We start from the raw sequence: 23,510 nt of genomic DNA, 5'->3' as shown, positions 1-23,510 counted from the left end.
AATTAAATTTATTGTTAATGCAGGGGAACAGGGAATACAGGGGACAGCTATAGTTACGGACCTAAAGAGGATGCCACTTTACTACTGTAATGCTGTTGTTACTATGAATAATCCTTGTAAATAAATACATTAGAAAAAATTTAAATATCCTAAGTCCCACTGTTTTATGGTGGAGGATTTGTTATGATATGAGGCTATTTCACTCCAGTGTTGCAAGAGGGCATAGTATCATGAACTCTTTAAAACAACATTATGTTTGACGGGTCCAGTGGATTTTATATTAGAAGAGAGAAAATGGGTCATCATCAAGTCTTTTAGTAGACTAACAGCACATAACAAATGGACAAAAATCATAAAAATAGTTCTAAAGCCAATAAAAACAACCTTCTTCCTCAATCTGAGCCATCTCTGTAGTTATTATGGAGCCTAGGCAGAAGTTCAACTGAATAAACCGATAACTCGCCTTCATCCGCCTCAAAAACCAGCTAATCAGCTTTGAACCACACCACCATGAAACCCCAGTCAGCCTCAGTGTTCATCTTAGAAGGTCTCAAATCCACAACTCCGTCTGCTACCCAAAGCACAGGCAGTGGTTGCGTTATGTCTGCCTTCAATTCAGATGACCCTGTTTCAACCCATCTCCAGCCACTCCTCCATCGTTGTAGCTAAAGCTTTATCTGAGTTTATTTTCTCCCAGACTCTTACTGCGTTCCCTGTCTCATTTCAAGTGGTCCAGCAGAAGCTCGCCATGTTGAGCCTGGTTCTGCCAGAGGTTTCTTCCCAGTGGGGAGTTTTTCCTCTTCACTGTCGCTTCATGCTTGCTCATCATGGACAGGTTTTCTCAACCTGTGTTATCCAAGCTGAACTTCCATCCTCCAGGTCCTTGAGTGAAGCACAAGTATCAGCTCACGCAGTCCACTGGATTGTGTGAGAATCCCAGTTCCCTGTTCTTTACTCCTTTTCATGCATATCAATCAAAATGTAGTGCTATGTGTCCTGTCGAGTTCTGAGTGTAAAAGACTAAAGAAATTGTCTCAATAAAATTATTCTAATGGTCTTTTTCTTTCCGTGTTAGATTTAACTGCTATAGACTTTGGCTGCTTGAGGACATAGGGACCACTTTTCATCATTCTGCTTCATTCTATCACTGTACTCTAATTCTGCAGTATTTGTTACTTTAAACCCTATCTCTATGTTCTCTCTGCCCTTTTCTAATTATAGTAGTTGTGATTGGCTGTGGAATTATCAGCTGGACTACTGACACTAACACCTCTGATTATAGTTGGGTCTGTTTTACAGTGCTTAGTCCTTTTCTCTATCCTGGACATGACTATGGGCTCAGTGTTTACTCTGTATGTGCTCTCTTTTATCTAATTGACAGAAAAACTGGCTCAAAGCTCATCTGCTCATGTGTTTCTTTTATAGACAGATCCACCTGTGGAGTTAGCTTACGATACCCTTTCTAACGCTGAAAGTTCCTTTTGTGTGTCTGCTAATGTCTTCTCAAATCCCAATTCAGCCTCGGCAGAAGGCCATTCCCTACTTTTAAAAAACAATTTTCCCTCTCCACTGCAAGAACATATCTACTGTCGCCAAATGCTTATCCAGGAAGAATGAATCTGAAGTTAGGAGGACTGGATGTAATCACCTGTTTTTTCTTAGACAGAAACAGCACAGAAAACTTTCAATCTGACTATTATCTGATGCAACTGCCTTGAGATGACGTTTATGGTGAATTGTTGTTATTTGAATAAACTGAACTGAATTGCATCTTCAGTCTCTGTTTCCTGTGCTAAACAAAAGTTCTACAGAGGTTTTACATGTGTATATACAATATACTGTATGCTCAAATCTTGTAAAGTGATGATAGAGAAGGTCTGACATAACTAGCAAAGGGAATGTGTACAATGTAATCAAAGCAGGGGTTTTGAGATTTTTGCTAAAGTCAATTGTGGTTACAAAAAAATGGTTATTTCTCACCACTAGATTGAATTGTTTTCATATAAAAAGTTGATGTTTTGTACTTTCTGAGATGCAAGATCCTCCTGCTGTTGTAATAGCTAATTTACTGTATTTTTCACATCCTGGCTAACAAAACTGTCCCTGAAGCAATACAAAGGCTTTCAGTGATCTACAAAACACAAGGCTTTTGGTTTTATGCTCTCTTCACCTCAGGACAAGGTTAACATGAGTCTGGGTTTCATTTAGTTTCTTCTTTTCTTGTCGTTTCTATTCATGAAATTAGATTTGAAAAACTGTTCTGAGATCAGTGGTTTCAGAAAAAATTCATGAAAACATAAAAATAATTACAGAAATTGTTGCTTTGTTTTTTATAATTGCATTTCTAGATATGAAAAATAAGATACCCACACTATAGGACATTAGGCATAGGGCAACAACTATGAGTGTAACAAATAGGTTATAATATTTTTTTACAAGTTCACAAAAATCTGTATCATATAAAGGCATCATCGTTCACAAAAAGATTATGCTATATATCAATTATGATCGCTATAATACAACAATAACTTAGCCCCTCTGAACAGGAAACTTTTCAAAACAATTTACAAATGTTTGTCAAAGCTCTGCCCCAGCTTAATTTCAGTAATAAGTCTCTGATCCTATATTATCTCTCCTTCCAGATGTAGATAAAATCCAGGACGTAAAAATGCAGACTGTTTCTAAAAATATTTCTGGAAAAATGCTATGAAGACCACAGTAAAATTTAGGATGGTACAACAATAGATTGCCAAGAGTGCACAAGGTCAAATTAAACAATGTCTTGCTACTTTCTACTACAGTGGAGCATGTAGACAATACGGAGGCTTTTGAAACCAACCGCTGCAAAGCAACAACTTTGTAGCAAAACGAAGGAATCATAACTAAAATAGTGCCAAGAGCTTCATGGAATGGGGACCTTTGTAACTTAAGGGTCCAAGCCTTACAAGCAGCAGGTGCAAAGCAAAGTGTTGGATGCAGTGGTGTAAAGTAAGCCACCACTGGACTCTACAGCATTTTCTCTAGTTAAAATCATCCTTTTTTGACTGGTAATAAAAGTCTTGTGCACATATGTGTCTGCAAACATATGTGTGGAAGCATACATGGTGTCTAACTACAGTGCTTGGTGGGAAAGCACTTCACCCCAGGAACAAGTATTCAAGCAGAAATGTTTTAAATGTGACAAAGAGCTGGCAAGGCTCCTCAGGCACTGCAGTAGCCGCTCTTTTCTAGCCAATGTATCACCGTTCGTCTCCCAATGCATATTTAGAGGTGGGAGAAGAAATTGCGCAACTTATCTCAGGCATAAATTAGAGCAAAAGCTGCCAGGTCTTGTTGCCCAACATCAGTGTCAGACCTCAGAAATGTGCTTCTGCCAAAAATTTCTAGAAATCCAGTAGCAGCCATTCAAAATGGCCCTTCCCAGACAAACGCCAGCCAAATGGCAGCCAACTTCCAGCCACTGGAGGGTCCCCCTCCTTCTCCTGGGCATGCATATTTCTTTACTCTGACTCCGACCTTTCACTGAATTTAGGGTCTGACCAGTAGAAGGCACTTCTCTTTAGATTCTAATATCCACAAATCATGACAGAAAGAATATTTTAGTACAAAGATTGATGTTTACAAAAGGAATCTTAGGGGACCAGCCAAGGACCCATCAAGGAATGTGGGTAAAATTTGAATGGCCACTACTTTACACTACTAGCACTTGTAGAATGACTTCCCAGAGCGTTCTAGGCTATTATATTTGCAAAAGATGGGCCAATGTCATATAAATTAATGAAGGGGTGTTACTCCAACTCATATGAGGGTGAAAGTGATAATTTTTGGCAATGTAATTCATTAATATTCCTAAAAGCATTGCCTGGGAAAATGTTATATACTATAATATACTAAACAAATCGATCTCCAAGGAACTAAGAGCGGAGCGGATGGGAGCCACAGTGGGGGCTGTAGGCTTTGCTTTGTGCAGGCGGTCTGGGGCACAGCGGGGCTGAGCGGAGTATGTGGGATTTCAGGGTTAGCATGACATGTTGGTCATGCTGCTGTTAGCATAACCAAAACATGTTGCACAATGCTTGCACACTGTTGCAAGTCGCTCCCACGCCGCTCGCAGCCTTACTTTAAACGGCCGGTTCACACCGATGTCGAGCGGTTGAAGTTCCTTTGTCAGACCTCCCAGATAACAGCAAGCACAGCGTTTATTTGTTTCACCATGTTTTTCACATCAGCTGTGAGATGGGCACGCATGGAGTCACAGATTAACAGCGATGGTGATGCGTGGAAAAAAACACTTGGTCTCCTCACATACACCTGCCTCAGCCACGCTTTCATCATCTCCTCATCCATCCAGCCCTTTTCATTTGCCTTAATATCATATGTCATCAGAGCAATGTGTCTGTCTCGCCATTTAAGACGATCTTTGATTGTTTCTGCTCTCAGACAGGTTTGACTGAAACTTTTCCTTGAGCTAGAAAGCTTTTTGTGTTAATTCAACTGTATCTCACTCACTCACCCGCCTCCACATTCTTATCTTTTACCACTTCATTGTTAAGCTCTCTCTTTGTGGAAGTTTACTTGAAAGCCTGCTTTATCAAGATGTAAAGAAATGAATCAATCTGTATTTCAAAGCGCTTTGCATTGACCATGCAGTCAGGTTTCTGTACAATGAAATTGTCAAGGCGTCGTCCTCTTACCTGCAGTTGTAGCGGGCTGAGTCCAGATGCTGCGGCGGCTGCCATTGTTGATGGAATGAACTGCATTGGGTAATTCTCACCTGGTGAATAACCACAAACAATGCATTTTACAGAAGAGACATGGGGGGAAACTTGGGCTCAAGAACAAGCCTGCACTTTACCTTCAGTCTGTCCCTGTCTCATCCTTCTCTGCTTTTGTCTACTTCCCCTTTCCCAGCACATGTTTTTATACATAAACACGAAGGGTCAAGAACGCTTTATTCAGAGGTTATTAAGACTCACTGTCTGCACACATAAGTGCTTTAAACCAGGCTCGCTCAATGGGATGCACTCACCAACTCATAAGCGAGTGCCATGTATGACCCCTACTGTTTGTCCTTAAAAGGCTTTTCATGTCCAGGTCTTTGTAGGAAACAGATCGAAACAAAAAGAGAGTGCACAACAGCGGCTTTTTAACTCCTTTATTTGCTTTTCCATTCTGTTTGCAGCCTTGTGGGAGCATGTGCCTGACAAGTAGAACTAAACGGAGATTGTTTGGTATGAACTATGGAGGCTTGGTGCAAACCTGTGTCAGGAGATCACCTGGAGGAATGTACTGAGAGGAATGTGAAGGACTAGGAGGATGCAAAGAAAGCAGGTGGTGCATAGAATCCTGCAAAAACAAGACTGCATATCATGCGTTACTTTGGGTGAAGGTGCGGCACTGAAAAGAAGTTGCTGAGGTCCTTTGAGGAAAAATAGGAACTTCTTAACTTGCTGCTTGTGTTTCTTACATAGATTAAAGAATGTTCACAATATTATTTTAAATTCTATGTTTTTGCCATGTTCCCCTAAAAACAATGTCATTTAATAGGATTCTGTTTGCATCACAGAGACTTTAATGTGAAGCAGAAAGAAAGTTCATAACTGGCTTAATAATAACTTCAGAGTAGGAATGCCCAAAGTTGGTCCTTGGGGGAGCTGTCCTGCAGGTTTTAGAGGTTTCTCTGCCTCAGCACAGCTGATTGTGATGATTGTAGTTCAGCAAAAGCTTTTTATTTCGCTATCAATGAAAATCAGTTATGCTAGAGGAGAAAACCTCTAAAACCTGCAGGACAGCGGCCCTCAAGGACTGACTAAGGGCATGCCTGATCTAGTGCATCTCAATTTGAATCTTGCCACCGATTCTTCCTTATATAGGCCTTGTCTGTAGCTCCCTGTTAACCTCTGCACCAACATGGATGGTCAATCATCTTGCAAGATCCCAATTTAGCTCTTGGCCCAGCTTTTCTCACCCATCTCCACCCTCATTCTCAGTCCCACTCATCCTCTGGCTTATTCCACCACCAGTGTCTGGGCCCTGGGGAGAGATTACTCTAATCCTATTCTAGGTTCCTCATCCATGTGTATGTGCATTTGCAGCATCAACATCTCATTAAAGTTATTTTGTTTATGTCTTCATGTGCTTCTGTCTCTTTGAACCCCAGTCGGCCTCGGCAGATAGCCGCTCGCACTGAGCTTGGTTCTACTGGAGGTTTCTCTCTGTTTAAAGGGAGTTTTCCTCTCCACAGTCGCTACATGTGTGCTCAGTGTGAGAGATTACAGAGATTCAATGAGTCCTCGCAATCAGCTGTTTTTCCTTAGATAGAAATATTTTAAAGAATATTATTGTGATACCTGTATAAATAAATTCAATATTTTCTAATTGTAACTTTTCTGTGTGTGAGTCTCTCCAGGTTGAATTGCATGTATGCAAATAGGAAGTCAGAATTCTGCATAAAGTGCACATGCATCATAAATACTTGTACGAGCAGTTTTGTTTAAACACATGCATGTAAACAGCTTTCCAATCACATTTTAAGGTTCTATGGGTGCAGATTCAATATCACGAGGCTCCAGTATATCACCACCATCAGTCCATGCTCCGTAGATTCTCTCCTACTCTACTGTGAGCCCGTTTCTGTGGTTCATGTCAACTTTTATCACTTTGAAGGTAGAACCTACCTGAGAAAGTAAACTGCCTATGTTTGGCTACATTTCAATAAATCCTGCCTTTTAAGACTACTGTTTTCGTCCTAGTTGCAGCTCATCCTCAGGCTAATTGTTGTTCTTTTCAAGAGTAGAATTTCATATCAAACAGAATCTCTAACACATTGCTGGACATTAAAAAGAAAATTAAAAAGAAAAAAGCCTGCTGATGGGGGGGGACGAGCGGGTCAGCTGGGCCCAGCATAGAGAGGGGTGGCTAAATCAGCCCTTTCCATGTATGCCGAAGAGTTTTTTTGTTTTTTTTCCTAAACAATATTGCTTAATCCCTAAGTTACATAGAATATTACTATCACTATTATCACTGTCTTCTGATCATCCACTGCAGTATTAGGGAAGTACCTCCACCTGCCATTCCTTCTAAGGTATGGAGAGCTAAAACTACCAAATATTTAACAGACCAAAAAGTGGCAAAATGCCTATATGTAAATGTTAAAATGTCAGTGTTACTTGGGATGCATGCATTAAATATTTAAATATTTTTTTTAATCCTTAATAAATAAATAATAACATTTTGGTAATTATTTCACTGACTATTAAAAAGGTTTGAGATATATATTTTAGGCATGACCTCATTTATAGATTGATCAATCCAGACTTTACACACACACAAACACATATATATTATTTTGGTGTGTTTTAAAAGCAGGGCTCTGCTTTCTTGCTCGTTACTTCAATGGACAGAGGCTCAAACCTTAATAGGGATTTCTCATAGAGACTGGCGAGCAGCTCCCTGCTGCTCCAGAGCGCAGAGGAGATTGGGTCCCAGAGCAGGCTCAATAGCTGATTAATGCACAATATACTCATGAAATCAGGTGCCAATCAGCACATGTTTAATGCAGTTTAATGACTAAATGCATATTTTACCAATAATTTTCCGAAATTTACAGGGTAGGTTTAGCGTCCCTAGTATCACTTAAATCAGGTTTATTTTGTTATGTTCAGGAAATGTTTAGTAAGACTTCTGCATCTGATGACAAAAGAGTAAAGAAAAAATTATTTAGAAAATATTGTCAAATCTTTTTTCTCAATGCTATAACATCAAACGATTTAAAACATACAGATGTTTGTGGTTTTAACTTATCACCTGAAAAGCAGAAATCAAACTAAGCAAGACAGCATTTGTATACGCAAGTGCAAATACTGTATATAGGAATGTTAATGTGCAAAATCTTGCTTTTGCTTTTATTCTGCTTTTATTTTTGTTCTACTTTATTATCTATTTCATGTAAAGCACTTTAAATTGTGCATGTACTGAATTATGCTGTACAAATAAACTTGCCTTGCATTGATCATGAAGTGAACATGCAAGGTTTGTAAATCACTTTGCACCCAACAGAAGTCATTACTATTGATTCAAGGGAGTTCCTGTGTCTGTATGTTTCACATTGGAGATTTAGGAGGTCATTAATATATACCTGGCTTGTTGTACATGCTGGGTGGGAAGAGGAAGCCTTGCTGTGCAGCGGCGGCAGCAGCCAGAGAGCGCTGGTCGTGAGGGAACAGAGGGATCATCAGAGGAGGCATGTGACCCTGGACCTGAGGGGAAATCGGACCAAGAGAGAGAAGCAGAGATTAAACCATAAAAGGTATCTTAAAACACCTTGATGACTCTGATTCATGCAGCCAGACATATATAATAGATGCATTTGATCTAAAATTTCCAGCTCAGAATGCAAAGTTAAAATGAATTAAAGCAGGTTTTCTTTTTTTGTGCAAATTCATTTAACTCAGCACACTTTGAACAGAAATCAAGTTTATTTATTGTGTTTCTTGTTTTTTTTTTTTTTTTTTGGGGGGGGGGGGTTAATTACTAAAGAAAAAGTGTGGTAAACTATTGGTGTTTTTGTCATACAATGGTTCAAAAACACATTTCATGATTTACTCCTCTCCCTGGTAATGATAATCCATGTTTTTCCTTTCCTCTTAATTATTATACTGTAATGCGTTTTCAAATGTATAAAAAATTTCCTTTGTGCCATATAGTTTGTCTGAAATTCAGCAGCAACACGTCAGTAGAATGACTCTAATTTCTCCTTTTTTAATGGATCATTTTACAAATCCTGACTTAAAATTTCAGGATCCTTCATGCTGAAGTTCATACCGTGTCACTAAATTATTAAAACCTCATACTCCAACTCAACATTAACAAAGAAAAAGGAACTCATGGCACTAAAAGGTAGATACAAAATAAAGACTACTCTTTCTGTTGAAATAGCTTCTTTTGTTTTGACTTTGACTTGAGAGTCTGGGCTAATTAAACAGCAGCTAAAATAATTTTTATACAAACATGCTTTTCTTCAAGATCTAATGAAACAGTGTTAATAGTCTGTATTATTTAATTAGTCTGTGTTTTTACTCAGCTTTTCATGCCTTTGTTTTAATGCTCTATCTTTGTGAAGCACTTTTATGTACTATTTGCGAAAGGTTTTGTGAGAAAGAGTTTAAAAAAAAACATGTATTTTGTGCCTTACATATTATTTCAATGCTGGCTTTTGTTATAATGCCTTTATTTTTGAAAATGTTTTTAGGTTTTTTGTATTACTCTGTATGCAAACTTAACAAAAATGCCAGAAACATGAAGGTCAGAGAGTAAACGAAAGAACATAAGGGAGGAAAACTTTAAAAGAAAAATGTCAAGTGTCAGAAAAAAAGTGAAAGACAGAAGTGAAAAAGGTGAAAGGTGAAAATAAAAATGCAAAGAAATAACCAAGCCGTGTGGAAAGCAAACGTTAATTTATTTTTTTTAAATGTATGTCTAAAAAAGTAAAATTCAATTACAGGGAAATATTTAAGAACAAAAAGACATCAAGATGGGAGATTAATATAAAAAAATGCCACAAAAGCGGATGTTACTAAAGGAATAGGTACATCATGTAAAAATGCTTGAGATTAAAAAACAAAAAACCTTATAAGCGCCCACACTGTATGAAAATTTAAAAGAAAAACAAACCAAACAACTAATAAAGATGTGTATTCCTAAACCCCTTAGTGTTACCGTGTTGAACAAAATGCCTTTATAACAACAGAGGGGCTAAAATCTGCCTTCATGTCGGCTTGAAAGGCTTAAAAACAGCGTTTGACTGAGTTACGATGCTGACGACTCCAGCTGAAGGCAGCATATCAAAGATGACCCTTCAGGAATCTATTAGTGTTGGCTGTACTTTCCCTTCTCTCTCTTACCCCCGTCTCATCCTTTTTTCTTTTCATATATTTTGGTCTAAAAAAAAAAAAAAAAAAAAGCCACCCTTTAATCACCTCAAACTTTTCTTCTACTCTTGTTTTTTTTTTTTTTTTACTTTTTTTTCTATTTTACTCTTGTTCATTTTTAATCCTTTATGGTTGGGATGTTTTTGCATTAAAAAAATTAGCCAATTTCACAGATTTGCAACCCTGTTGAGAGTAAAGGTCAACAATGTTAATAAGGAGTGCAAACGATAAATAGCAACAGACTTGCCACCCTTAAAAAAATACAAATAATTGCTTGATTCTATTTGGATTTATAAATATAAAGTGAAGTAATTGCAATTGATTTTAAATTAATAGCTTTTTGAAATAATTAATTACTTTATTCCTTGTTTGAAATGTATTTTAATACGGGTAATTTTATTGGACATTTAATTGTGACCATATAATTACTGCAATTTATATTCATTACCATCCAGAATGTTTATATCCTTCCTTTATTGTATTGTTTCAACTAATCCTGCAGAATACTTACACAAGTACAATAAAATACAGCATTAAAAACCATAACATTGGTACAAAATATGAAACAAAAAAAAAGGTTTGTAGTAACTACTTACATTTACTTAGTTACATTTAGTTAAGTAAGTTTTAAAGGGAAAAAAAAAGTTTTAGGAGTAGGTGTATTTTGCTGTACTTTTCAGTTTAACTTAAGTAATATTCTTGGGAGAATATCGCTACTTTTTACTTTTACTGCATTTTTATGACTTATTTTAAATGCATCTTTAAGACACCAGAGTTTGGTGTATCTGGTTGAATCGTTTTAATAGCAGTTTTTGGCTACTCTACCCAACTCTGAAGTGCTTTAGGAACAGATCAAGGAGTAACAACGCCCCACCTACAACATTTTAGGAGGCTTAAACTTAAGATTTATGAAGTAAGAGAAAACAACCCTCTATGTATCGTTTTGATAATTCTTTGGGTTAATTAGCAGATTAAAACATGCCCAACTCTGTTCATCCTTTACTCTCCTGCTCAGCAAAAAACTGTTTTCATTAAAGATTTTACAGCTAAACATAAGCTTGGATGTAAAGAGTAAGGGTAGATGTCATCACAGAGTAAAAATGTACATACAGTGTATAATGATGTTTTTTGTTTTTTTTTACACAATATTATTACCCGTTCTCACTGAAACCAGTCACTTAACACTTTGCCATGTGTTCTTATGCTGTATGTTGTCGGTCAGATCATCACTCATTTATGAGGTCTTTGTCCGACTTTCTATCCGCTTTCTCCTACTTCTGTTTCGTTGCATTTTCTTATTTGTATAACTAAACATATTTTGCTTTTTCTGGTAAAACTACAACAAAGTCAAACTATTTTTTTTTCTTTTTTACCAGTTTATTGCCATTTAAATAGATTAATCTCCTTTAAAAGCAGTTCACTGATGACCCAGAGCCTGCTGAACCGTCGATAAAGTTCATGATAAGCGTTCAAAGCTTTGCAATCATTATGTCTCTGCTATGCTACAGTGTTATGCCGCTGAATTAGTTAATTAAGATGCCTCTCCTCTGGGATGTTAATGTGTGCAGCAGAGAGGTTTAAAGAGCATGACTAAACAGGGACTTACAGACGGATGAACAGAATCCTTTTTGACTGGTTTGTGCTTTCTGAAGCACCAGAATGATTATTATGATGTTATGATTATTATATCAACAGAAATGTAATTACCATAGCTTTGATGCTAAATAAATATTGCAAATATTTAAAAATGCAAAAAAATAATACAAAGATAACCAGTTACCCCATAATTATAGACAAAGAGCAATTTGTTGACAGTCCTGGTACAGAAAAAATGTATAATCCATCTATATAAAAAAATATAGAGCTTAATTTGCATGATTTTGTTTAATGGGGAGCATTCTTTGTGTAAAGAATAACCTCAATATGTCTATCTCCTCCTAGAGGCTTAAAGACTGAGATCCTCATGGAAGAGGTGGAAAACAACTTTTTTAATTTACAGAATGAGTACAATAGGTTTTTTTATTCAGGTATCCAGGTGTTTCAGAGTTAAACCGACACACAGCATCACTCATTCTCCACCTAAATTAATAGTGTGAATGTTCTTTCTTTACTGAACATCACAGCCTTAGGGATGAGGTTTCATGTGATCATACTCAAAGATTTAATTACTTGAATTACAACAAAGATATATATATATATATATTTTGCAATACTGCTGATGTAAAAAATTAAGAAGACACTGATAATGATTAACCAACGGGTTCCTACTCCTTTCTTTTTTATTCTAACATATATGGCCTACATGTATAAATCAATCTTACTGAAACAGAACGCATTAATAACACCAACATTATATGCAGAGAATCCAACATTTACAGCATTGATTGATTGATTGATTGATTGATTGATTGATTGATTGATTGATTGATTGATTGATTGATTGATTGATTGATTGATTGATTGATTGATTGATTGATTGATTGATTGATTGATTGATTGATTGATTGATTGATTGATTGACTTTCTTGATCTCACAGTGGAGAAATTTACTTGTTACATCAGCTCAAAAAGTCAAAGGGGAAGAAGAATGTGCCAAAGGAAGAAAAAGGTGCATGGGGTATATACTGGTATACAGTGTGTGCACATATGACACCTTTTTTCTTTTTTTTTCTTTTTTATAGTGGAATTGTTATACAGGGTTATTGCACAGGGAGTTTAAGTGGGTATTTACATAGATGAATATTTATATTTTAAGTTATTGAACTGAGTGTTAAATATAGAGAAACAGGTTATTGCACAGGTTATTGAAAAAGTAAAGCTGTGTCTTAGCGTAAAAAAGGTACCTAAGATGCAAAACATACATTAGATAGGTATATCTTATGTATGTTTTTTGCACTTATGATGGCTTTAATTAGACCTTTCAACAATACCCTTAGAAAGAAAACCATCCTTCACAAGTAAATTCCTATTCCTATATTCCACATGTGGTTCCCTAGTTCCCACATAAAAATGTGAAAATTCGTGAAGTTTCTGAAATGAGATTGTGTTTTCACTGTTATATCGACAGACTGCTGACTGCAGACAGAACCAATCACCCTTGAAAAGATCAATATCTTCTGAGACATGCAGATGTTAGCACATGCACTGCTGGGGCATTCCTCTACATACATATATTCATACATTCATACCCTCCCATAAAGATAAGAAGTCTAACGCCTTATGACGTGCGAGAGAAGGAAAACTAGTCTGTTTCTAAATGGCTAAATACACAAAAAAAAAGAGTGAGTATTGGAGTGTGTGATCGTGTGTGTGTGTGTGTGTGGGTTGGGGGGTGTTGAAGCAGGATTGGAGAAGGGGGTATGGAGTAGGACAAAATGCTCCCATTCATTGTGCTCCTCTGGGAACACTAGGACTGACTGGGGCAGCTTCTCCAGCGCAAACACACAAAGATCTCCTTTTACCAAGGGGAGGGGTGGGGGGTGCTACTGGATGAATGGACGGAGAAGGTGGGGCAGCGGTGGGCCCCCCTCTGCTTAGGCCCTAATAAAACAGGGAGTCCCCCGTACTCTAACTGCCCACCAGACATACACTGACATACACACCTTAGCAGCATGGAGCATGTGTACACACTCAGAATTAATGGCGCTGTTGTTCGAAGGGCAGCAAGGTTAGCCGGGCCAACGGGCATGTATGTGCTACGTCTTTATGTAGACATGATTAAGAAGGGGCGAGGAGAAAGAAAAATATGCCGTTGTCTGGCAGGTAGGCACACAGCTATGTGAGTGTGACACTTGACTTGGTCTATCGCTTAGAATAAGGGGTCTGCTACCTGCAAGTGGCTCTTTGGAGTTTCCACAGTGGCTCTCAATGTCTTTGGGGAAGAATAGGGAAAATAAAACAGTACTGTTTTTAGCAAAAAATAAGAAAAAAAAATAATTTCATCACTTTTCTAATTTATTTTGTTTTCAAGAAATTACAGCTTTAAATTTCCACAATAGAATGACATCGAGAGAACCAAAAGTGTAGTTTTAGACCTATTTTCTTCTCAGTAGTTTGGAAACAACAGCATGTGCCTTTTTAACGGACAGGTGATAACATCACGGTTTAACAGGTTAAACACCATCAAAATGCTACTCTTTCCCTAGCTTTGGGGTTTCTTGATATATATCAGCAATACTGCCTGAGCTATGGACAAACAGAACACCACTGTGTGTAATGTGGACATGGGTCTTCCCTAGTCAGTACAGGAATTATCTCATATAGTCATTAACTTGTATAATAGTAAGTAAAATCTCTTAGTATTAAAACATCCTAGTATTACTAAAAGCACTAAAGCACATTCAAATGAAATTACTCTTAATTAAAAACACCTATAATTTATTGAAAAATATGTAATAATTTCATATTTAAAGCTACAGTGTGTAATTTTCAGCGACATCTAACGTCCAGACTGCAGACCGCAGCAACATGAACATCTCCCCCCCACTGCTTCCCCCCCCCAACAGTACGGCGAGCGTTACGGGACATAATGTCTTCCACGACGTCCGCATCACCTACCTTCTCAAGTGATGAGGTTTGTTTACATAGATAATTTTACAGATAGTATTTCATTAGTCTGTGTGTTCAGTACCGTCTCAGTTCATCTCTCTCAACTTGCCGTAGTTACTTTCGAGCGTAATGGGCGATCTCGCAATCGCTAGTTTGTTGGCTCTGCGCTGCCGTAGCGCAAAGATGTCTGCCTCCATAGCTATAAATAACGAATTCTAAGGCAACACAAATATTAAGGTTAAGAGGCTGAGCTCGTAGATGATGATAAATAACATAGTTATGTATAATATATTACATTTCTGACTGTATATCCCTGTAATTATTACACACTGTAGCTGTAAAGTATTTCAGCAGTTTGAGTTCTGAATATGACCAGACTTTCCCTTTTAAGCTAATGCTGCTTCTTTAGTTGCTATTTATGCAAAGAGGAAAACAAAAGAAATGTATTTTGTAGGACTTAAAAGTTTTGTTCAGTGTGTTTTTTCCCTGTATTTGTTTTATTAAATAACAGCAAACAAATGTCACATATTATAATAGATAATTTTACCTAGGGTTGTTGTGATGTGGGGCTGCACAGTAAAGCAGTGAGTAGAACTGCTGCCTTGCAGCAAGAAGGTTCTAGGTTTGATTCCCAGGTCCGGGGTCTTTCTGCATGGAGTTTGCATGTTCTCCCTGTTCATGCATAGGTTCTCTCCGGTTACTCTGGCTTCCTCCCACAGTCCAAAAACATGACTGAATGGTTGTTAGTCCTGTTTGTCTCTGTCTGTTTGTCTCTGTGTTTCCCTATGATAGACTGACGACCTGTCCAAGGTTTACCCCGCTTCTTGCCCATTGACAGCTGGAGATTCAGAACCTGTTGCGACCCCAGCAGGTATAGGTGTGATGGAAAATGGACGGACGGATATTTAAAGATAAGATTAATAATACTGCATGACATATGTGGAGATAGGCACATAGGAAACTACACAATCTTGATCTCACATGAGATCAACTTGCAGCAGCTGAAAATTACCAAGTCTGCTGCTTTAAAAAGAAATGTTCATTTCAGCTTTAGCTACAGTGGAATTGTCTTTTTGTCTTTTAGCAGGAGTCCTTTGATAAAAACAGTTGTCTTTCTTTGTTGAAGAGGTGGAGTGCCACTTCACTCAGTCAGTCTGTAAATGTCTTTGAGCGGTTTTTGGTGTTTTGACTTGTTTTTGCAGATCCAAACTAACATGTTAAAACACTACAGCAGATCAAGGGAAGCCAGGAACTTGTTCTGCAAAGTAAAATTATTGTTTTTGTCAAAGGTAGCTGGTGGCATGGGGGAGGTGAAAACAACTGAAAGTGTCCTGCTGAAAAGAACAAAAAAAAGAAGTTTTTAATTTTTCTCACTTTAGAAGTGAATTATTTCTCCTGAGGGCTTCTCTGTGTTTGAATCTTTGTCAGTTGTTCTCCCTCATTCCACATCCACACCCTCAAAGTTTTCGCTTCATACCATCGTATTTTGACATATTTAGGGTATATTTATTAATCATTTTAACTTAAAAAAATTAGGTAACTAAACTCAATAAATAAATAATATATCAAAATGTATTAGTAAAGAAAAACATGAGCTAGACATTAAAACTAGACATTTAGTTTGATGAATTCCTAAATTTTAAGTGATGTGGACATGCTGGTAAAATTGAACAAGAGATAAGCTAAAAAGGTCTGAAACAAGTTTTTTTATCAAATAAACATGAGGAATACACCAAAAGCACAGCCTATTTGCCTAGTCATCCAAATAAATTTGCCCCAAAGAAATCCTAAAGTACCACCAAGGGACCGACAGAAAGGTCCTTTGCTCTACAGTAAAACACAAAAGGAAGACTGAAGTTTTCAGTCAAAATGTAGATTAATTCTTTTTGATAAGTCTAAAATCTATCACTAAATAATAAGGCCGAGCCACTAAAGTACAATTACACATTGGAGTTTTAACCATTTTGGTTCTACTGATAATTTTGCTGGACTATGACAACATAAATATGCTTAAATCTAATATCTAACTGAATGTATTTGTATATTATTTACAACAAATTTTAGAATATGCAAACATAAGGGCAGCAGATCCTTAAATAAATAAAAAAGTGGGTCTGACCTCTAACAAACCGACCGAACAATGGGTGAACCTGCTTATAGATGACACCATATTTTACAACACTGGCTAATGATATAAAAGAATAGGAAGCAACTATTCTAAAATGTATGGAAGGCAACTTCCTCAGACAAGAGGACACTGCCACGTCAAATTGAAAGATGTATAAAAGGAATAAAGCAGGTGAACTCAATCGTCAACATGGGCTTTGCAGTGCGGTCTAAAGGCTGTGTGTGCTGACTTGTAGACTGTGTATCCATCTAACAGCCTCCTAAAGGGTTCTGGTGCACGTTTGTAAGTGAGTGGATTGCTCTGCTTGTGCTTGTCTGGAGCTCTGACAGGAGAAGAGCTTTTGGCTCCAATTCAGACAGTTAAAACAGCTGAATTACAGAGGGCCAAAAACTATCAGGACTAATAAAATAGGTAATTATTTAGTCCTCATAGACTCTTATTCAAAGTACAAAGCATATCAATCAATATGATCAATCGCTTTGTAAACAGCCCAACAGGAAGGGGTAAGAATATCAAAATCATAGCGCAGGACACAACCAGCAAAATAAGAAAACAGGAGAGGAGAACGTAGAGTCAGAAAAGACGGAGGAGGGTGGGTGAAGGAGGAGACGGAGGAGTTATAAATGAAGTACAGAGAGGAGGAGGAGGAGTGCGGCTTTGCAGTCATTAATTAGCCCGTTAGCTAGGGCCCAGGCGGTGCGGTTAGGGCCTGCGTCTTTGTGGGCCTGAAGGAAATGGGCCCCATATGAGAGCCATTATAAGAACTGACTTAACAAAGACACATGCCTGTCAGCCACCAGGCTGGGCTGGGCCACTGCTTATATGGCACACAAAGGGCCCGCCACCGCCGCGAGCATGTGTGTATGTTGTTTGTGTCGGGGCAAGGCCCGAACTGTACATATGTGTCTGATTAGGCGTTAATAGCAACTGTCTCTTCTTGGTGTAGCACAAAAACAAATATCATTTTTTTCTGCTTTTGCTTTTTCTGGTCATATTTTAATAAAATATAAACATAACAAATAGTTAATAGAAAAATGTGCTTGATTTTAGAGTTAGAAACTGATGGCTGCGCTTCCTCCTTTAGGATTTTTGGTGACAGAGAGAAGACTTAGTGTTTCTATTTACAACTCTACGTGATCCTGGTGGAGAAGCAGCAAAGCAGCTTGAAGAAACACATTACAACCATAATGCCTGAATGCTTAGGATGGTTTTGTAAAAGGCTTTGTGCGCATCTTTAATCCAAAGAATATTTGTCAAAAGCCTTGAAGTCATCAAGACGTGTGCCTTTGTTGTATTCTTGGTCATCTTGGATCTCCTCAATGGATGCTACTCTGATTGTTGTTAAATCATGAACGGTATGTTGAATGAAACAACTTAGGGCTGCAGCTCTTTATGGTGCTTTCACATCGAACAAGTAAACTTAAAAAGAAAAAAAAATCACTAGTTTCATGTGCTTTTGGTCACCTGACATTTCGCCAGAAATTTGCCAGTTGAGCAACAGCAACTTGCAAGCAGGCCAAAGGCACCACTATATCATCCAATCTATATCATCTTCTCTATGGGTTGGGATGAAATGTAAATAATTCGCTCCAGGCCAGAGATGGATGGTGCGGCATTGGAGCCAAGATTAAGACTATTGTGCATCCAACAGTGCCTACCCCCTCGGATCAGGAGGCTATATCAGATGTGAGCCACTAACCTGATTAATGATAGGCTGGCTCCGGTATCTGATTGGCGGAGCTAGCAAATGAAATGCCGGGTATGGTAATTTAGAGGGTGAGTACTCACCTGCGTTAAATGCCCTGAAAGCTGGTGGCTAGCATGCCTAGACTAGGTGGTCTATCTTTCAAAGTTTCTCCAGTTTAGAAACATGGCTTTTACTTCGATTTGCTGAAGTCCCAAAGCCTAAAGGATGGCTTTTAAAGTATTTTTTATACCGATAGACCTGTTACTCTCTTTCAAATCTTTTCTTAAATTTATTTTGATGGGGCAAGATGTGTTTCTTCTTATAGGCTAAGTTGCAGAACTGGCATTGGGTTCCAGTATTAGAGTTCAGCAGGTCTGGTAGTAGACCAGCCTAGATGTGGCTAGCTAGACTAAACCAGAAAAATTAGGTCAATCAAAATGAATCAATGATTTATAAAAGGAGACAATTATTTCTCAACACTGTCATATTGGTTTTGTTTATTTGAAGGCTATGTTTAATATTAACAGATTTTATCCCATTTCATATCAAATACTATTTGATCATTTGGAACTCGCTATAACAAAGCACAACCAAAATAAATCAAATTATTTTTCAAACTACTAGATCTAACATGTTTGTAAATATATCTATCTGAACGACGCTTTCGGAAGCATTTCTTTAACCTCTGCAGATGTCCTGCTGTTTCTTCGACCCATTTAAAACCACATGACAGGAAGCCTGTGATGCTTTGATCTCAACTCCCCCTCCAAGATAGCTGAAAAACATTCACACCATCCAGGAATCGAAACAGGACAAGCGGGACACACTTAGAAAAATAAACACCCTTCAGTGGATTCTTAATACATTTTTTTATTTCCAGATATGTCAGTTCTGATCTATGAAATGTTAAAGTTTACAATAATAGGGGGAAAAAATCATGGTTAAAACTGCAGTCGGCTAAGTTTCATTATGCAGGGGAATTTTTCTGCAGAAAACTTTGTTTTGATTTGTTATTTGTACCATCTGGGCAAGATTGAGTTTTTTTCAAATTGAGATGTAAAGAACTGGCACACTGAGGCCTATTCTTTTCAACTGAAACAGTAGCATTCGGTCAGCTCCTCTGAGTATTGGCCTGAGTGAAGCTCAGGTCTGGAAATGATAAGTGGAAACAGACCGCCGCGGCGCTGCCTGTGTGTTTAAGGCCAATACACATCCGACACAGCGTAAACAGCCCGTACCCCAGTGACTAAACCCTGGAGCTTAGCCATAATAATCCTACACCTCCGTACAGTAGATCTTCCATATGCTTCTTGCTAAGTTGGGCTCTCTTGCCAAGATGTGCTATTGTTCTTGTAACAAACGACAAGAAGTTGCTGTAACCTTGCTTGGAGTAATTTATTCATTAGCTTTTAAAATGAAAACAAATGTTTCTTTTTTTATTGTTTAGCCTTTTATGCAGAGAGAATTGTGAGAGAAAAAAACATGTGAATCAAGAGGTCGGTTTTAACAGCTGATGCTCCTGAAGTTTTGTACGATAATAAGTTGCTCAGGAGAGCTATTTTTTGCACATCCCTTCATCCTCAAAACCAAACATGACACAGTATCCACTGCTTCCCAGCGTGCAGGAGGAGCCTGTTTTTATGGTCTTGCTCTCCCCTGGCGCTGAGAATCTTAATGAAGTCTGATCCAAGCTTTATTAAGATCTACAGTAAAGGTGAGGTTTCGCAATAAAAAAAAATAGAGTGTGGGGAAAACAACCCTTGATTAACCCCATCACACCTCCAGAGTACAGGAAAATTTAAACCTGGATACAAGGCAGAGCTAATCACAGCGCTAAGTGAATTCAGATTGGCGGATTTAATTTAGAAGTAGTCCAAGCACACGAGGAAAAGTAAATAAATAAAGTGATCAAATCTGGACCAAATTCCCACGTGGCTATTAGCCACAGTGTGCAAATTTGACAGCATTTGGTTCACAGCTGGCAGCAGTTTCTTGCCAAGTCGGGTTGCATACATGCAGCGGTTCTAAAAGGAGGTGTGTCAGGTGGCAAAAAAAAAACAAAAAACGCTTCTTTAAACGTGGAAGACAGTGGAAAAAAGGAAGGAAATGTAAGATAAATAACATTATTTTAAAAAGAAATAAATATCAAATAAATTAAATCAAAAGGATGGGACAGTTTTCTGCATGCTAAAATCAGTTACTAATGCTGATATATAGTCAAGTTAGAGGAGAAAAAAGAAGGCAGGAGCCTTTGTACTTCCTGGAACATCCATCTTGGAGCAATCAATGCCAAAGGTAATAATCCAATCTTGGCCAGAGCAATTAGTGGGTCACTATTGTGTTTTAGTGTGTGCATAACTGTAGATCCCCATGCTAGCAAGCTATCTAAAGCCAATGACCAGTTTTTGGTTACTTTTTTTGTTTTTTCTTTTCCAGCACACATAGCATACAGTGGGATCTAGCAGAGAGATGCTAGATTATTAAGCCAAGACCACCTGGGCAGGATTTGTTTCTTAATGGCTCTACAGACTCTTCAGAAGCAGAAAAATTATTTCTAAGCCATTTCAGACGCTCCTCATCCTTAACTCCTAGGATTCCCGTATACTGTATGCAGCGACCAAGCTCACTTTAAATTTCCAACTAATTTGATCTCAAATTCAGAAAAAAGGTTCTGCCAGTAATAAAAAAAAGGAACTCCTAAGCCACATTTGTTCTTTTTTTATCCCTAATAAGGAAACAAAAATACTTAATACTTCTATGGACAGTTTATTCCTCCTTGATTTTGAGAAAATATGCATCCGATTTGTAAGCTGCCAGAAGGTGGTAATAATATCAGCAATAAGAGCATTAAAATTAAGTCTTCAGTTCTTAGAGAAAATGCCACAACTGACATATGAGGAGTAACTGCAGTAATCTTTACACCAGACATCACCAGGGAGGTTCTAAGAAACTGTTTTTGGTAGAAAGTCCAGACCAACAAGTCTGCACAGGGTCTGCAACTACAAACTGATGATCAAAATAAAAAAAGAGCAAGAATTTGAGATTTCAGACATTTTTTCCCTTTGTTTCTTTATAACTGAACAGAGAGTTTGGTGCGTCGGTGCAGAGTCTAAAAATGTATCTGCGGACTAACCTGAATCTGTTGCTGGAGAATGTTGATCTTGTGCTGCTGCTGCAAAAGCTGCTGCTGCTGTCTGGCAATCTGCACAAATAAAATAAAATAACAGAAGGGTCAATATTTAACTTGCATAACAGCAATGCAGCTGTGAGGCACTTATCATTCAGAACTTAATTTAATCAGAAAAAATGAAAACTAAAATCTTACTTTGCCATTCACTATAGCCCACTGTATATCTGCTAAGCAAAAACTATCCGGCTGTTGTCAGCATGTAACATTGCCTGAACACTTTAGGCTGGAGGACCTGTTGTATCCGTGTATCTATTACTTAACCAGGCAAGTCAACAACACTCAGTTACAGTAACACTAAAAATAAATCCACATAACTGTTAAAGTTAAATATTTTTTAGCCCTTTGGGAAACTGGTGGACAGAAAAAGAGTGACAGCAATAGACAACATAGGAAAAAACAGTAATTTGCAAAGTTAGTACGTTGTGCTTCCATTATGTTCTAAACGGAAGAGCTTTCTGGTTCAAAGTTTTAAATACTTAAAATGATAAAAGTTTATTTATTTACACCACAGTGAACATTAAAAGCAAATTTATTAACCATCTTTAAATTGCTACAACTTACTATTGGGATCATTTTAAATGCTGCTTTGGAACTGGGACAATGTTCGCAAGAAAACAAATATGATATCTTAAATATTTTTGCAAAATTTGAATGGTCAAGGGAAATGGGTTAATGAAAATGATTTAAGCTGAAAAAAAAAAGGTTGTAAGCATCTATTTTTTAGCATAATGTACTATTGGCAATTACATTAGGGGGGTTTATCAATACATTTTCAATCTACTGTATATAATTTTTGTTAATTATTTGTACCTCAAAATCTCATTTTATAATGAATAAAACTTTATAATATTTAACGCTTATCAAAGATTCTTTGAAGTTTATGATCTGTTAAAACAAAATATCACACAAAATATCCCTAGTTTTCTCCAAAATGTGGCCCACATCTTATAAGCTGAATCTTATCTGTTGTAAAAGTTACAATAAGCAGAAACATAAAACATATAACATGCAAATTAAGGCTAAAAGAAGTGATTAAGCAAATGTGTTCATGATGATGATAAAAAATAATAAGAAAAATCTTTCCCTACTGAGTAGCTTCTATGAAAAAAAATATATATATATTTTGGTCTCGGCAGTCATATCTGCCTGAATTCAAAGCTTTATCTTTACGCTAACTGACCATGTCAAGCTGACAGTACTTGCAACATGTTGCCGTGGCATATAAACACATCTCATAGTTTACAATGACATGTTTACAACACCTTGAAACCATTTGGAACCTTCTTCTATGCACTTAAATACAAGCAGCCATCATCTTCACTAATTAGGGATTGTCTAATATCAAACATTTTTTGTCAGGTTAAAGGGTTGAGTCTTGTCTTGTGGTGGCTGGCAGGGACCTGCCAGTTGTAAAAGCTTAAGACTCCTTAAAGAAGGAAGTTTTTCTCCAACTACTTCCACCCATTCTGAGCAAAAAAAAAAAAAAAAACAGTAAAGCAGCTGCTTCTTGCCTTTTCTTCTTGAGGGATCGTTTAGTATATTTATTCCGAAACGTAATTGCAGGTTTCTGAATGGGAGGCGGCGCCCCATTTGCACACATGTCATATTTCATTAAAAGCAGATTTTTCTGGGTTTGTCTGTAGGGCATTATCCTATCAAGTCTCAACAGCCAAATGACTGGCTGATATTGGAATCTGTCTTTCTTTTCACTCCCCCCATTCTGCTTGCTCCTTTGTAAAGCTGTGAAAGGTGGTATGTGTTTTGATGGGAGGTGTGGACGTGTCCAAACAGAACCTGTCATATGCCAGCCCATGGTGACATGTCGACAAAGAGCAAAAACAAAGCAAAGCACACCTAAAACACCTATTTGCTTATTGTTGCTCTCTTCTCCTCTTTCAAAAATTATGCAATTTTAGTTATTCACCTAAAAAGTGCGTTAATAGACTATTAATCGATTTCTTAAAGTTCTTTAGTCCACAAAGGGGCGTCCGAAATATGCATACAGAAAACACAAGAACATTTATTTGG

General features: G+C 37.5%; 1 protein-coding gene across 3 annotated transcripts in view; it reads right to left on the bottom strand.

The window, feature by feature from the left end:
• LOC119789752 (transcription factor SOX-6-like) overlaps positions 1-23,510 on the bottom strand; it is a 169,002-nt gene that overhangs the window by 43,114 nt on the left and 102,378 nt on the right. For all 3 annotated transcript variants that reach the window (XM_038294811.1, XM_038294809.1, XM_038294810.1), the window contains 3 exons: positions 21,426-21,494; positions 8,138-8,258; positions 4,695-4,774 (listed from right to left, as the gene is read on the bottom strand). In XM_038294811.1, coding sequence (XP_038150739.1) covers positions 4,695-4,774; positions 8,138-8,258; positions 21,426-21,494 — 270 coding nt within the window. The remainder of the gene's footprint in view (positions 1-4,694; positions 4,775-8,137; positions 8,259-21,425; positions 21,495-23,510) is intronic.

Source organism: Cyprinodon tularosa, unplaced genomic scaffold (assembly GCF_016077235.1).
Source record: "Cyprinodon tularosa strain WSP-4 unplaced genomic scaffold, ASM1607723v1 ctg346, whole genome shotgun sequence".
NCBI classification, from domain to species: domain Eukaryota; kingdom Metazoa; phylum Chordata; class Actinopteri; order Cyprinodontiformes; family Cyprinodontidae; genus Cyprinodon; species Cyprinodon tularosa.
This window is presented reverse-complemented; position numbering and strand designations above follow the sequence as displayed.